Source organism: Netta rufina (genome assembly GCF_964035555.1).
Source record: "Netta rufina genome assembly, chromosome: 13".
Lineage (NCBI taxonomy): Eukaryota > Metazoa > Chordata > Aves > Anseriformes > Anatidae > Netta > Netta rufina.
This window is the reverse complement of record NC_140136.1, coordinates 14,296,679-14,314,197: the sequence shown is the minus strand read 5'-3', so window position 1 is coordinate 14,314,197 and position 17,519 is coordinate 14,296,679. Positions and strand designations below refer to the sequence as shown.

General features: G+C 40.5%; 1 protein-coding gene across 1 annotated transcript; it reads left to right on the top strand.

The window, feature by feature from the left end:
* Positions 1-916: 916 nt before the first annotated feature.
* Positions 917-17,057, top strand: LOC311214244 (galanin receptor type 1-like; the record flags this gene model as incomplete). The annotated part of the gene is made up of 3 exons (XM_084294738.1): positions 917-1,624; positions 3,253-3,318; positions 16,740-17,057. The coding sequence occupies 3 exons, from the start codon at positions 917-919 to the stop codon at positions 17,055-17,057; spliced, it is 1,092 nt and encodes a 363-aa protein (XP_084150864.1).
* Positions 17,058-17,519: the final 462 nt, after the last annotated feature.

Here is a 17,519-nt window from a genome sequence, read left to right as displayed (position 1 = left end):
CTTGGCACTTCTGGGCTGAACCCAGAACTTCCTTACAGCTAGATCAACAAGAACTACAAACATTCAGGCACTAAGGAATTTGGACAGATACGAAAGAAGTGGCAGAAGCCAGCTGCTGAGACTAAGGCTTCTCCAGGCTTTTGTGCTGAAATCACTAGTCTCCAGATTGTTTTGTGCTCTAGCATGAGCACATTAGAGACTGAAACAAAACAACAAAATACTGTTCTGTTGATTTAAAAAAAAAAAAACAAAACAAAACAAAAACACATTTTAGATTTTCTCCTGTTTCTGTGGCCAGCTCTAATGATGCTCCTTATAGCATTGCACAGGATATCATTCAGCATCTGCTGCTCAATCCATCCCTTTGGGTTAAAACTCGCTTTCACTTTGTTTTCCCCCTCCTCTCGAGTAGTAATGTATGGGGACAGGTAACGTATGGAGACAAAGCCGACCAGGGTTATTCTTCGAAGGGCTCCGGTCACAGACAGCACTTGTTCTCACTGTCACAGCTCCGAGCAGAGCTGGAGAGCAGGTACAGCAGCTGCAGCTCTGGGGACTGGTGTGGGAGGGAAGCTGAAGAGGAGGGGCATGAGGAAACCAGGCTGCAGCTTCTTTGCCTCTGCTTCATCCTCAGCCCTTCTGGCACAGACTTTTCCTGTACCACAAGAGCTCCTCCAACAGCAGCTACCAAACCCCTTGGATGAGAGCAATTTCCTAGACCTCTTTTTGCCAGTTCCTGGAAGAGACAGACAAGACTTGGAAGAATCATCCAAAGAAAATTGCTCCCCAGAGCAAAGGCACAGAGCATTGGGAAACCCAAGCATCCAGCTTCTGGCCACCATCAGCAAACACAGAGCTGCCCCACAGCAGTCAGGGCTGCAGCGACTGCTCCCCGGTTTCCAACCAGCCTGGCTCCATGGAGGAGCAGGAAGAGAACCTCGCGCTTTCCTTTGGAGCCAACGCCAGCAAGTGCAGCCTTGAGACTAACCAGACAGGGGCCCAACCATGCTGGTCAGGAGCAACCAGAGGTGGCCCTGAGGTGGTGATCGTACCGGTGCTTTTCGGCTTCATTTTTCTCCTGGGAATGGTGGGGAACACCCTGGTACTGGTTGTTCTGGGGCGTCTCCGGCCTGGGGGACGCCCATCGCGCAGTGCCACCAACATCTTCATCCTGAACTTGAGCATTGCAGACTTCTCCTTCTTGCTTTTCTGCGTCCCCTTCCAGGCCACCATCTACTCCCTGCCAGAGTGGATCTTCGGTGCCTTCTTTTGCAAGTGGGTTCACTACTTGGCCATGGCGACAATGCTGGTCAGCATCTTTACCCTGGTGGCCATGTCTGTGGACAGGTACATCGCCGTGGTCCACGCCAAGCGTTCCTCCGGCATCCGCAGCAAACGCAACGCTGCCCTCGGCGTGGGTATAATTTGGCTGCTGTCTCTACTCATTGCCATTCCCGTGGCCCAGCACCAGGCTCTTGTGAGTGGTCACCAGCAAGCACCCAACAGCTCCTTCTGCTGGGAGAACTGGCCAGATGGATCAACGGCCAAGCAGACGTACAAGGTTACCATCCTGCTGGTGGGATACCTCCTGCCCCTGGTGCTCATCACCTGCTGCTATGCCAAGGTGAGTAAGAGGGATGTGAGTAATATTCAGATAGAGGAAAGGATCAATCCCAACCTCTTGGTGGCTTAGATTCACACATGCAAGCTACCCAGCCAAGAAATAAGGCATTCACAGTGCTTCCTATGTTCCTCCTCGAATAGGATACTTCTCTGGGACAGGGGGAGGGAAACAAGAATGAAATTACACCATCTAATAAAGAGGAATGAAAAACATTTCTATCCAGGGAGGAAGCAAATACATTAAAGTTCAATCCCAGCCTGATGCCCAAATCTACTAAAGATTCCTATGGATTTTTGTAGTTTTCAGTTTGTCCTTTCTTGATAACAAATCTTTGCTCCATGCAAGAGAAAAACACCATGGAGGATGAAGCTGTGCAGAGAGTGTACAGAATTAGTATCAGAGACATTGCTGCCTTTTTTTTTTTTTTTTTTTTGGACACAAATCTCAGACTTCGTGTCTTGCAAAGATTTCTAGAAAGATATCTTGGGATTTAAGTTTTCTTCAGCAGGGAATTTCTTCATTTCTTCTTGGGAATTGCCATTGTTCAAGTTTTTTCTCTCCTTTTACTGATCTTCAGCATGTTTGAGGCAGATAGTAAATCTATCAGTTATGATGGACTTCCAGAATGAAGTTTCTGTGACTTTTGAATTAATCTCCTATTGTGTAGTGCCTGGTGACTGCTAGGGAGTAAACTTCCTTGTCACTAGTCAGTTGCATGTCAACTCCCCTGAACAAAAATATATTTTCCTGGAATTTAAGCTCATGTCTGTTTAATCAAAAGTTGTGATACTTTCAACACTGATTTATTTTAGTATTGTCAGTGCTAAGGACAGGACAAGGCACTTAGATTTAAGCTAAAAATCTTTACATCTCAGGCCCTGCTTGTCACAAGAGGAAAAACCCACTAGACTTCACAAATCCTGTCCCTTTGGCTCCTGTTGTTTTTCCCCTCGCTGCCCTTGATGAGCACAGCAACAAATGGAAGGGGAGCTGCATTTAACAGAAGCTTTATTTTGTTCATTAACTGCTTTAGAAAACTTAGCCTTTTACCTGTAAAGGCCAAAGTATAAATATTGCCAGGTTACAGCTGTGCTATAATCAGGTTCCTAAAGGTTAATCTAAATGTTGTTAACTGAGAATTTCCTGACAGGGCTCTAACATTTCTTATGACTGTCCCTGTGAAAGGAGAACCCACTCTGACTGCCCCAGCTGTTACTGCTGCAGTCAAGAGTGGCAAAGCAGTCACACAGGGGTACAGTGTTGGCAGCCTGTTCTCTGTCCTTCTAAGTCCTTCTAAGTAATCAGCCCAGAGAGTAAATGTGGATAATTTAAACACAATCTAAAAATCAAAAATCCATGGAAAGTCTCCTCTTGATTTCAGCATAGTGTCAGCTGAGCTCTTAAATAATGCTGAACTAAGTCTTCTTAAAGCTTGCCATTTTCTCCTTCAAGAAACAAGCTTTGAAAAGAAAACTGGGGAGAGCTTAGAATTAAAAATCTCAGTGCATCAGATTGACCCCTGACGTCATGCTAGAGCAGTTCTTTTAACGTCTGGTGCTCATTCAAGAGGTTCAATACTAACATATACAATTCAATTTCATATTCAATGTATTGCTCCTTTTTTCAAGGTTCTGTATCACCTCCATACGAAGGTAAAGAACATTTCTAAGAAGTCAGAAAGATCAAAGAAGAAGGTAAGCATCTTTGATTTGTACACTGTTATGTCAGGTTTATAAGATAACTAGTAGTCTTTTCAAGTTTCATTCACATACAAGTGTCATTCGTGTCTTTCAGCTTGAGTTCAAATTCATGTTGACAAGTTGTTATATCTTTATAGACACTGTACAAAGTGAGGCCATTATTGAGTTGCTCTATTGATCTCTACACACATGTCCGCTGGACTGACTTTTGATTTATTTTGCTATAACAGAAGTCCCACAAATACAATGATTTTACATTGACAGGCAGAAAGATATTCAGGCTATTAGAAGATCTAGGCATCTGAGCACACTTCAGCAAGCTAAAAGGAAAACACGTGAAGAACCCTGAAACTGCAGTACCTCAGTTTTGCTGCAGTTTGCGTTTAAGATCTCTAAGGTTTGCATCTAGTATGTGGTTGATTTTGACCTTGGTTGGCACTTTGACCTCTCTGAAAGTCAAACATCAGCTTATCCCTGCTCAAGCTGTATGAAATAAGCAGAATTGCAAGAATTAACTGAGGAAAATACTAAGGATAGATTTCTTTTTTCCTCAGTGTAAGAATCTTAGAGTGAATAAGCCATAACTAATAGACATTTTTAGGTAACAAAACTCATCAAGAGCAGCGATGCAACATAAAATTTACCTGTCATGAAAAGAAAAAACACTATTTCAGTCAGAAGAGTTATAACTATTGTGTGTACAGTGATGAGTGAAACTATAGATTGTCTGGCTAGTCACAGGTGGGAGGTAACAGGGCCCTACCATTACCTGCTGATAGGACAGTCACAGTCTGTGCCAGTGGCACAGCAACCGTACAACCCAGATGAGCAGCGTGCATGCCACCGAGGTGATGTGACAGCCAGTGGAAATGATGAGGCAGAGCTTTGATTTGCTCTCAGCCTGGACAGTTGGAAACTGGACAGTTGTATGACCAAAATGAGGGTTATTACAGCAAACAGAGACATTTGATTGAAAAGGGTGCAAGACACAGAAATCAAAGCTTTCACATGACTCCAGCTGAGGGGTGGCTGGAGCACAGACACTGGTACCACAGCTGCATGAAGCTACAGAAGTGTTAAAACCCAAACCTGCTTCTGGGCATAACAAACTGCATCCAGGGGGTTCTTCACTGGTGTTACTGGACCCCCTCCCCCCCCCCCCCACCTCACCCCTGTAGAGTTAGATCACTCACAAGATGAGTTCAAGGTACCAGATTTGCCAGCATACTGATGTTATACAACAACATAACCGGATCCTGTACCTCTATTGATTTCTTTTTCCACCAAAGGGACTTCCTACATTGGAAACCAAAAGGTCTCTCTCTAAACATAACACAGCCACCTGTTGCCTACCTCAGAGAAACTAATCTGAGTAAGGTAATATTTGCACGCAGCCAAGGTGTCACAAGAATGTACAGCACTGATCAACACAGATATCTTCATGAACATCCTATTTAGGAAAAAGCAGATGTACTTGAGGATGCTAACTGTGCAATCTGGATGCTGTGGTAGCATCTCAAACAGAAGTCGAAGGTTTTCAATAGAAAAATATACTTTAGCTATATCCTCTGTAACATTATGCTACAGATTTTCTAGTCTGCTCTATGCTGGTTTTAGTTGATTTTGAGCTGTTACAGAGATTTTTCCAGTCTTTTATAACAATGAATCCTAAATAGATTTAACTATAGATTATATTTAGTTTCTATGACTTCATTACATACACTCAGCTTTGTTGGTAACACACATACAAGTATCAATCCATAATCAGTCTTGCACTCACACTGCCTGTAAGGTTAGAAATCAGCTGATATTCCTACGCTGTGAGACAATATTGCAAAGACCACAGAAGTTATAATACACAACACACATAAAATTTCACTGATATTTTCTGCTCTCCCTTAGGGTGTTTTTGATCCTGTTTTCTGTGTTCAGATGCTGAGTTCACATAGTAAACATACAAAGCCCTACAAATACTTTGCTCATCTGCTTGTTTCGCTTGTTTCTGAGCCTTACTGAGATTCATTTTATTAGTCCAGCTCATCTCATTTCAAGCAGGTTCTGACAAACAATCTTTCTATCACATTTTCTAAGGCAATAAATCGTGCAATAATCAGCTGCTGTGTATTGCCTTCTACATCAAACCACCAAGCCTACGTGAGGCAGGCTACACTGAAGAACACCATGCCTTATTCTGCCTTCTGAGTTGCTGTTGAATGCTGGCACTGCTACAGATACAATGTGAATTAAAACTTGAAGACCAGGAGTGTCATTTCTGGGCAGGTTGACTACTTTCTGCTTTTTATCTGCACTGAGTCTTGTGTGCTTAACAAAGATATGAACAAAGCCTGCCCAGCAGCTACCATGACAAAAGGCAACCAAGATCTGTTGATGCTTATGTTTACTTCAGCTATAGCAAATAAAGTGCTAAGAAGCACTGTTCTTTGCATAGAATAATCTCATAACTCAGGAACATTAGCAACACATCCCTAATCCCTAAATCTGGAGGCAAGAATGCTCCAGGGACACCTCATTGCAGCCCTCCAGTACCTAAGGGGGGCCTACAGAAAAGTTGGGAAGGGAGTATTACGGAGTGTGGTAACAGGGTAAGGGGGAATGGCTTTAAACTGAAAAAGGGTAGATTTAGATCAGATATTAGAAAGAAATCATTTACTCTGAGGGTGGCGAGGAACTGGCACTGGCTGCCCTGAGAAGCTGTGGATGCCCCATCCTTGGAGATGTTCAGGGCCAGGCTGGATGGGGCTTTGAGCAGCCTGGGCTGGTGGGAGGTGTCCCTGCCTATAGCAGGGACAGGGAACTAGATGATCTGTAGACGTCCCTTCCAATCCAGACTTTTCTATGATTCTATGAAACGCTTTGGATGGTGTAAATTCCACTTCTGTCTTTTCCTTACCTATACAAAAATGGCCCTATACCTATTTCTTTCCTATATTTGAAGAGAATGCTACCAACTGTCAAAAACTGGTCTCATCTTCGTGTGAAGCACTGAAGTTACAGATATGTTTGTTTGTTTTTTCCATACCCATTTCTTCAAATATATCTGCTTGCATCGTTTCCAGATTTGACCTGTAGAGTTAGATGAAAATCAGATCTACAGTTTTTTCAACTTTCAGTTTCCTGACTAGATACCACTGAGAGGACTGATCATAAAAAATACCTTTGACTTTGCCTGTTCAGACAAGTTAATGACAAAACATTTCTTCCTCCCTCCCCTTAAGTATTTCTATGGCCATAATTCTGGAACACCTGGTAGTGATTGTTGTTCCTCATGGCAGTTAGACCCAAGATAAAGGGAAAAAAATGAATCAAATACATCCCTCCACATACATACACACATCTTCCACAATTTGTTTCCTGCCAGCGCTTTCTGTTGAGAAATTTCTCATTTATTTTTTTCAGGCCAAACAGCATCTTTGACATCTCTACTGCAATTACTTTTTGTTTACTTCTCTTCTTTATAAGGAATCTTTCTTGTGCAGCCTGCAGACTCGCTCCATTCCCAGATGTGCTTTCATAGTATCCTCGAAACACACCGTGTGTCAATCATTTAAAGCAGATTTTCTTAAGAACACTTCACATTAGAGCCTAATAGAAAATTCATATGTGCATGGCAGTTCTGTTCAATTAGCTTCCTTCATATGTACTTAATTGGTCTATTAGGGACAAGTAGTTTTGTTTGGTCTTAAACCTTAACAATAAGGCAACCAGCTTTTGCTTATTTCACTCAGATGTTTGACAAGTGAATCTTGCTCCATGTTTCAAAAATTGATTTAGCAAATACAAAACATTCAGCTTTATGAAACACATGCAGTTTCAATGGCCAAGCCCTTATCACCTTGGATCCACCAAAACATGAAAACAAGATCTTTCAACATGAGGTGATAATAATCAGATGCGAATCAGGTAATTTTCAGTGTGCATCTTGACCACACTAATATGGAAAACAAAGTGTCATATGAGTACACAAATGAAATCAGTCTGGAACTATGATCACTCAGCACTTACTTCATTCCGTTAATTTGAAGAAAACAGGACAAAAAACCACACCAGTTTTTATCCTCCTTCCACCCCTAAGGGAATGGCTTTGGAGTGTGGTCTTCTTTTTCTTTTTTAAATAGATAAGCAGTAAATTTTGCAAGCAGCTATTTGTACAGACCTCACTATGTTCATCTAGGCTATATAGGGGAGTAAAATTGTTCAGAAAATCAAATTGCAGACCTCAAATCCATGTTGAACAAGAGTTGCCAGTGAAATGGATGCTGGCATTGCCACTGCAAACAAATTGCTTTGCCATGAGCTCCAGAAACTGTAATGCCTTTTCTTTGGGCATTATCAGACTCTTCAAGATAGAATATTTCCAAGATAAAACAGTTTAGAAACAACGTGAATGCCATAGAGTGAGTGCCAAATCAACTTGTGAATCTGGATAAGGCTAACATTTACAGAACAGGTGAGAGAGAGCCTGCTAGATGCAAACCTAGGGTAGCTTCTAAAAAGATGATGATCACACAGGTTGGACAGTTCTGGCATTGTGACAGCATACACCTGACTTTCCGAGTTCTACTGCTGCAGCAAAGAAGGCAACGGCAAAGTCAATTTAATTCTATCCAAGCATACAGAGTACATTAACAGAACACATGCTTAGTACTTTAGTACTGTAGTTCAACCTCTTCCTTTATTTTTGTTTGTTTGTTTTTTTGTTTTTTTTTTTTTTTTTCTAAATTAGGATACAGAACTCAAACAATGAACTACATTACTAGAAATCTGTTGTTTTAAGAACTCTCTTGCTTATTTCCTCCACTGCTTTGTTCTGCATTTTTCAAGCACAGCATGGCTTTCCTGTGCCTGCCGCTGCAGCAGCGCTCTCAGCCTTCCCTACAGGCTTGTTTCATGCGTGGTACCTGCCCCCAGCAGAGGATCACCAGCTGCTCAGGGACAGAGCAGAGCTGCACACGCAGACACACATGCCTACTGTCAGTTAGCTGAGGAAAGAAACAAAACCACCTCAAAAGTTAAAATGATTGTTACAGTTTTTAGCTACCTGCCCAATTAAGAGAAGCTCTGACACATACACTTGAAGTAGAGTGGCACTGCCACTCCATTTGTCTCAGCTAGATTGTGCGTGCAAAAAAGGCACACATGCCAGTTGCCCCATTTAACTTCTTGCTAGCTGCACAAGCTTGCCAACATTACAATTGAGATGGTGTGATACTACAGGAGTCTCCTTTGTAATTTTGGTTAATCTTTTGTTGAGGCAGGACAGCAAGACAATGTGCTAGGAAATCCTGTGCACCTCTCAATCAAAAATAAAATACATTTCAGTCTGTTACTTCCAGTATGCATAATGAAGAGCACAGTAAGTCTTTGGCTCCAAGGAAAGTTAACAATTCCCTATCTGACAGTGTTGAAAAAGTGTTTCATGAGAGCCCAGCCCTAGGAACTCCAAATATACATTTGCAGTAAATAACATTTTAATAATGGAAATGAATGCAAACCAAGGTCTAGTCTGATCATGAAATGGCCCTGTGGTGTCTTACTGGCTTTTGCAGCACCCCAGGGTTCCTCAATGTTTACTTGGTTTTGTCCTATGACATCTTTAAAGAACAATCTGAAATGCTTTGTCAAGCTTTAAAATGGTTCTGAGGCCGTGAATTTCACAGCTATTTTGCAAGATCCCTTGAAAGGAAGGTAGGAGCTGTGGAATCTTTAGAGGCAATAAAAGTCAGAAGCTCCAATTAACAGGCCAATTGAAACATCTAAATCTAACAAATAAGTACTATTTTATTTTTAGCTACAATAGAAAGGTGAACCAATCTTACCTGGTGGGAAAACACTCTTTTGTTCTCTCTTCTTCTCATAATAATTCCTAAAATTTTATTCCTTTTTTTTTTTTTTAATTATTTCTCCCTCTTATAACCACTACTTAAGAACTGAGCTAATGTGTTCACAAAACACATAAACCCAAGATCTTGCTCCAAAATTGTAATAGTCAATTTAAAACACATCTCCCTCTTTGAAGCTAAGATTATTGTCTTCCTCAGTTCATACATTCACAACCCTATACTTAACCTACACACAAGTTCATTGTTTTTTGAAGGTCATACCACAGCTTGAGGCACAATGTACAGATTTCCTTCAAGGTAGATGGGTATTCTTGAGCATTTTGTTCAAGAGAGGCAGACAAAAGTTTCACTGCAACTGCTTTCCTATATGCTTGTGAAATGTGTTTATTACATGCTGAACTATTTATTTGACTTCTATTCACACAGCCAGAGGGTTTTCATATAGACTTAATGAATGTGATGTTCAGTGCTTAACCATGACCAATGCTAAGGACAGAAAAGTAGCATGGGAGATCTTGGGATCCATCTAACAAAAAAATATTAACCAAAAGTGAAATCCTTCAAGCTGTTTTGCTAACAAGAACCTAGGGCAGCAAGAATAGAGTGCTTCATTACCAATTAGTAGATAATAAGAATATCATAATGCTTATAAGCATTTCTGAATACAAAGTGAGTCAGTATTAAGAGCATCAACAGAGGGGATTAGCGGCATTATCACAGAATCAGAGACATTCGGGGGAGTAGTCAGACCAGAGCAAACAAGCTACTGGGAAAATGAAGAGTTCACCACTTAGGAAGTAGCCAAAATGGGCTGATTACAACTGAAAGTTTATATGTTTCAATCCCTCTTCTTCTTCGTGACAGCCAACTGCCATTTCTGACCACAAGGGGAAAAACAATGGGGAGGGAAAAAAAAAAAAAACAAAAACACTTTCAGTGCTGTTTTTAGAACTACACTCAAGAGTAATAAAAGAAAGACCGGAGGACAGTGAGAAGTGCTTCATAAACAAGTAACAAATGAGTTTGTTCTGAAGCAGAGGAAGCTACTGTCCAAAATTTAAGCTGGCTAAGACTAGATATGGATTTTTCTGAAACACCTGTTTGAAACCTTGTGTGTTTATCATGAAGCTATAAGCATATTTCTGGAGTTCAAATTGTGCTTTGGTACCTTTCTAGTGTTATAACTTGACAGGCAGAAAAGGATGCTTACAAATGCATCAGTGGGTGTCAGATTTGTGAACACAGTAGAGAAGAACCTGACACCAGGAGAGAAAAAACTGACAGTTTCTGCACATTGGCTTAGAGAGACCGAGCAAATAAATGTTCAGTTATGTCTCTCTTCTGAAAACAGAGGATAACAGTGTCTAGGGCTGCAAAAATTGTTCTCATCAGGAGAAGCTGGTAAGTACCTCCAGCAGTACATCAGGAGGTTGTGCTGAGCCATGCATCCTTCCTGGGTACTGACACAGTGTAGTATCTAAAAGTAAAAGCTTAGAGCACCATGGGTCACTAGATTTTGGCCAAGCTTTCACCACACTACAAGTATAGTATGTATACACATATAAAATAAATAGCCATGGCTGACACTCAGTAGCTTACCCAAATCAAATGTTGGGCAATAAAAACATGTACCAACTGTCTCTCAAATATCAGGGAAAACGAAGATGCAAGCTAGAGATAAGCATAACAAAATAAAATAATTCAGAGAAAACACAATCAGACTTTTTATTACAAGTCAGGAGAAAAGTATTGGCCCCCACACAATGGCCGAGGAAGTATGGTATGGTGTGAAGAAGCAGCACTAGCTAGAGTAAGGCTGCCTTTGGCATCACAGCAGTGTATTATTAATTTAAACTAGTTTAGAGGAGTGAAGGGAAGCAAGACCCATAGTCCAGTTCATTATATGCCCAGTCCTCCTACAAAGCAGTAATAAAGAAAGAGATGCTATTTGTTAATGAGACAGCACAGAAAAAGAGGCATAGGTTTTATGCTTCTTTCTTCAAAATTGTGGAAAAGGAGGAAAAAACCTCCACCATATTCAGAAAACAGTAACTGTCCCACTAATGAAGCCCAGTTTTTCTGCAAGCTAGTGAGAACATACTGTTCAATAAAAGCGTCATTGAATGTTCTTTCCCTTTTCTGTTTGGCTGAGGTACAAATGGATAGTCTGATCAGCTCTGAAAAAAAAATATATCTGTGTCTAGACTAGATGAGAGAAGTGACAGGCTCTCTACCTTTAGACTGTTCTGTCTGTTGTATATTTTATCTCAAGTCTATTTATTAACCTAATGCATCAGGTAGTTAGTTCTGCACAAAAAAAAAAAAAAAAAAAAAAAAGCTCATGGGATATTTGCCATGTAATGAACCAAATGTTTCAATCTTCATTTGCCTTTGACAAGTTGAGACAGCTTCATTAGAAGCTTATCAAGAATGACAACTCCAAAATCAAAACTAAATGCTAAAAACTTCATTATCCTGCAAAAATTAGGTACTTCCCTAAAAAGGGGTCTTTAAACACGTTTCAGCATTGCTTTCTGAAGGACAGGGGAAGACTAAAAGCAAGACATAGCTCATTCAGGGCTGAAGAAAATCAAAGGAAAAAGAAAACTGGGAAATCTATAAATGAGGGTCAGATCACATATGGCTATAACAGAAGAATAGGTGAGTAAATTCTAGGCAATCCTGCGCGGCAGAAACATTAAGGGGGGAAACAAGAAGTTTACCTGTTTGACAAACAAACATTTATGATTTCCCCCAGTCTCTATTTCCCACTCTGTCATTGATTCACTGTATAGCTTAAACACTTTCTTTGTACAACAAATAATGCACTAAGCTGTTTCATGGAGCTTCTCAAAAGAATTCTAGGATTGCAAAATATTAATAAGAGTCAGTTAAATAATCCAGTGGTGTCCATTGTACATGCCTACTATGGACCCACTAAGACTCCAGAAACAAACCATAAGGTTAGCATTAACTGGGCACAGCTGGACCAACAGTAACCCATTAATGGTGCAAATTATCACAGCTCACTGAACAAACTCAAACTGTACACAAGCGATTTGGATCCATCCTCTGCAGCTGTTCACAGTCTATATTAGCACTAGTTTTAGACTGTTACTGTCCTAAAAGTAAAACAATGTTTTTTTTCGGTTTCTTCTCTTGGCCACATATCCTCCAATTTGAGGGGAAAAAATAGACAAAAGTTCCATTTCCAAAACACGTTCTTTGAGTCCTGAATTATGCAGGTTATTGATATTATTGTCTATATTCTCATTTGAAAAATCCCAGGTAGCTGGATCTCAGAAACAGCTTTGTGCTAACACACAGCGACTGCAAATCCATTTTTAATATCCATCCCTATGCTGAATGCATGGTTTGCCATTTCACAGTAAAAAGAAAAAAGAATCTAGGACTATATCCCCTATTCAAAAGAATCTTTCAATGCTTGTAGCCCCCTAATTTAAGCAGAAGGATGCTACGAAAGGTTGCCTTGGTAACATGCCGAAGCTATTTAACATTGTTAGAGAGTAAAAAAGTAGCACCATTAATGCTGGTGAGAGTTCAGAACGGTACCTGCTATTCATCATTTCTTTAGCACCCATCTTACCACAGTAAGCAAGCTAGACCCCACAAGGCCACCACTTTTGTGTCTTTCAGTTCCAACTGTACCAGCACATTACCAAGGACAGCATCTGGTTCCCAGTGTGGTTCAATTTTTAGGAGTTCAAGAGCAAAGGTTGTACACTCACATGGGAACACGCTTTGTCACCTAATATGTTAGACAGAGCATTTTGGTATGCAAAACAAGGAAGCATCCAAAATATGCCACTTACCGGATGAACCTACAGGCCTTTCAAAATTAATACAAATTTACCTGATACATCTATTTGGCAGAAAACGCCCTGCTCCCCATGTTTTTTTAAACTTGTTTCATAAGCAACTGTTTTCTCTTATCTGCACAGAAATCTTGATCTGATACAACAACATCTTCCTAGACTTTAACAGACTTTAACTGGCTTGTTAATGCAGTTAAGGCAAGCAAAGGTGACACTGTTGGCCCTCATCCAAAAGCATTTTTCAACTTCAATGACTGTCTGTTTTTATTGCAGGAGATCATTGCTGCAGGCCCTATGTAAACAGAGGAAAGATGTTGCCTATCCAACACAGCAAAAAAAACTTATCATGCAGTAGACTTTTCTGCAGGGTTAAAAAAAATAGGAGAGGGAAAACAACAACAACAACAACAACAAAATCACAACAGTTCCCAAGAAAGCACCTTTAGCCTTCACCCTCTTTATTACTGTCAGAGCAAGCAGAATATACTTGAAATATTTTAGTGCAATTCATTCAAATATAAAACATGATTAAATGTATGTTATAAACAGCAATTATAATTCTAGTGTCCTCTCATGTTCAGCAGGTTTTAATGCTACTATTTAGGAAGGTCCAAACAACATGAAAGTCCTGATCTAACTCCATTTGAGTAGATGACATTAACCATAGATTTAATAAAGACCTATATCTGAACACATAAGCTTAACATTTTCTTAGAACTGCAAGTTGGTTTTGAAGTATTTTAATGTTTAAAAAATAAAAAGGATTTTAAATTCCAAACAATCTTATGAAATTTCAAGAGCAGCATAGGGCTGTTACTAAGGTGAAACAAGAATCTGGAAGACAAGTGAACTTCCTGTAATTTTGCCCCATATCTCCAACCCCTTCCAACAAGCCAGTTTATAAACATTTAATACTTGTTTATAAATATTTTAGCACTGCCTCCCATAGGTTCTTATGTATAGGACTGCAGTCATTTGTTATGATCCCAGACCTTACACACCAAGATCTAATCACCTTACCTTCTTTCTTCTATGAAGTATTGCCGCTCCACTCTTCCCTGGAGCATACTGCCATCAACTTCAGAACATGATCTTTGTAGTTAGTCTGCAGCAGAGGAGTCTACTGTTAGCCAATAAACATTCATGAACACTATACCTAACTCATTGATATAGGAAACTAGAAAAAAACTCTCTGAAGTAGACTCCAGAGGAGAGAATTTTTATTACGTTTTTATTGAAGTGCCATTGACAAGGGAAATACAGCAAATACTCTGAGGAGAAATATTTAATTTGTATCACCACTGTCTGTTAGGGTACCAGAGAAATCAACATGATCCCTTAAGAAATCCAGCTTCATTAGTTCTGTGGCTCTTTGAATAATTTCCTTGTTTTCCTCATATTACTCTTCACACAGGGTCAAGCATGTGCCTTAGATAGTTACTAAAACAAGTTGCAGTTCCCATCTCACACAAAGAACACAGAGTATACAGACAAGTGCAAGTCACAAAATGTTTTCCCATTTAAATGGAAGTCCAAAAAATTATCTTCCTCAGCCCATCTCTATCCTGCCACCTTAGTCACCACTGAAATATCGCCAAGGAGATGTACACTTAACTTGGCAAGTCATGCCAACCGTTGTAGTGCTACAGAAAAGTCAGAAGGATATGGAGATTTTGCAGCAGCTATTTTGTTTGCTGTATTGTGGGGCAGGGAGAGATTTCCCTTCTCCTAGAAGAGGTTCCAGCTTAGGTGTTTTATATACATAACCCTGACTCTTTATAGCTTCTATTTATAAGTTTTAACACAGCGATTAAATAAGTTTTTGTTCACTAGTAAATTATCTCTCTTGTGGAGAAGTAATTGCATCCTGTTCAACTGAAATCATGGGAGTTACTGACTGAAAAATTAGCTTAGACCTAGAGGGCTGTAAACCCTAATTTGAAATTAAGCCCAACTTTTCAGTTTTCTTCAACACTTTTCCTTGTACAACTCACATTCTTCTTAGGAGAAGGATAATATCTGCATATTCCCAAAATGTTGTATTTATTTAAGTGACAAAATACAGATGATAAACACTAAAGTTGAAAATCACACATTTTGCTGAGAATTAGGCAAGGGGAGTGGATGGAAGTCACCTGCTGTGCATCTGCTACAATGCTCCAAGAAGAAGGAATTAAATGGGTAAAAAAAAAAAAAACAAACAAACAAAAAAAAAAAACAGCATTAATGGCTCTCTGGGCCTTGCTCAGTGTTCCCTGCATGTGCTACAAGTAGAAAGTGAGAGAAAAGCAACCCTCTCATGATGCTTAAACTTGAGTACATGGGTACTGTCCACACAGGCCTCAGGGACTTGCAGGAAGGTGAGTTATAGTTTGATTCAATTCATTGTAACTTACAGTCAGTGAAAGTCATACTTCATATTCTTCAACAACTTCTGAACAGAAAAAATAATATTAATAAAAAAAAAGTAGGTACTTTTTTTGTCAGACAGATCCCTAACCATACCAGGTTGAGGCTTTGTTCAAAAGGGGATACGCCTTTTCAGTAAAGGCTAAGTTACTTCTTAGCATGCGTCTGGCAGGTCCCCTCAACTTTAGCTTTATAACATTTATGGGGAACAGGACTTTTCCTACATTGGTGTGGATCTCCTCTTCTGGAACAGCAGACAGCCTTAGCTCACTGTCCCAAAATACAGACACGCTAGTCTTTACCTTCAACCCACACCACCTGGGCTTCTCACAGCCCAAGCCCTTCTCCCCAGACTACCATTTCCCATCAACAAGAACAAAACCTCAGGAAAGAGCCAGCTAAATTTCACACCAAAATAACTCAAGCAGCTCCCATTACTTACCTTTGCTCCTGGCTGCCTTTCCCCTTACCCTTTCCACTCAGGTAGCCAAGCCCTCATGCTGCTCTGCCATTTTGTGCAGCCCTCCTGAGGCATTGCCTCAGCTCTCTTTCCTCTTCCCCAGCCACAGTTGTGAGAGGCCACCACAGCTGTAGTCAACAGCTCACCTCTCTTTAACATTTCTTTTGGATTATGACTTTCAGGAACATTTTTCTGGAAAATTTTACCTCAGTTTAAAGTTGATATGGTGCTGACAAACAATGGCTTGTGAGGGTGATGGCCTAGCTGGAGAGCTGGTGCTGCAGGGTCACATCCCCAGCACACAGCCCACGGGCAAGCTGGGATCCTAGAGGCATATTGTCTAGCTAGGAGTATATCCTAGTAATATTAATAACAAAAGAGCACTATATATTTTTTAAAAAGCCTCTCTACATTGGTTGGTGTTTTTTGTTCTGTTTGTTTCACCCGTAAGAGAGAAGCTGCTGGATAAATTTTTCTCCTCAGAAATGCAGAGGTGTCCCTGTTGCCCCTCTCAGTGGCCTATTTCCAAGCAGACAATTTTCCCCTATGGTTATTTTCAATACTCTTAATGTTCCTCAGCCTTCAAACGTTAGAGAATATTATTTCAATTTTTCCATGTAACGTGGATAGCATTAGTTAAAACTTCTTGTTTGAGGTTTTATGGGCACTATCTCCACTGTCTTTAGTTGCCCAAGAGAAAAACTGAGAGCCAAAATTCTGTTTTTACAGGGAGGAAGGCTGCATTTTAGCATCCTTTTTCATACTGGTGTGTCACCATTGCAGGTCATGCTGCCTCACTTGATTCACATGAGCATGGCAACAATTTAATACTTGATCTTGTCTTTCCAGACAGCGCAGACAGTGCTTCTTGTGGTTGCTGTGTTCCTGCTGTCCTGGCTGCCGCACCACATCATCACAATGTGGGCAGAGTTCGGGCACTTTCCCTTGAACAACATCTCCTTCACCTTCCGTATCATCTCCCATTGCTTGGCCTACGGGAACTCCTGCATCAACCCCATCATTTACGCTTTCCTCTCGGAAAACTTCCGCAAGGCCTGTCGGCAGGCCTTCAACTGCAAGTTCTTCCTGAGGCCGGTCCCTCCTGAGAAGCTGGTCAGAATACGCATGGAGAACTTCTCCACCACACACTCGACCACTAATGTGTAAACATGGCTCATAAATACGTTTCAGGAAGGAGGGGAAAGGTGGTGTCTGGGGAGACCAGTTATACGGAGGCATTTTAGGTACCTTGCTACTAGACACTGGGCTATGTACATCAAAAGTGTCTGAATGTCCTTGCAGTACCTCTAAGATAAAACTCATACGCTGTTGTTTTTATGCCCATACAGGCTAATATGTGAGTTTACACAGAAGGTGGAATAAGGATAGATATAAAAAGAGCAAATAAACAATTGTGTGTGTAGACTGTCATTAGGATGTGAACAGTGAGTGACATGACATTTAGAGACAGCGCTAAGAAGCCAAACTTTAACCAAACTTCGGTTAAAGTCTAGCTAAGACGACATCAAATATGTCTCTTCCTTAAAAAAGAGTTTTACCATATGTGAGCTACATACATTTTTAGCTCACTAGCTGTGATGGGGTCTCTAAATCTCTTTGAAGGCTTCG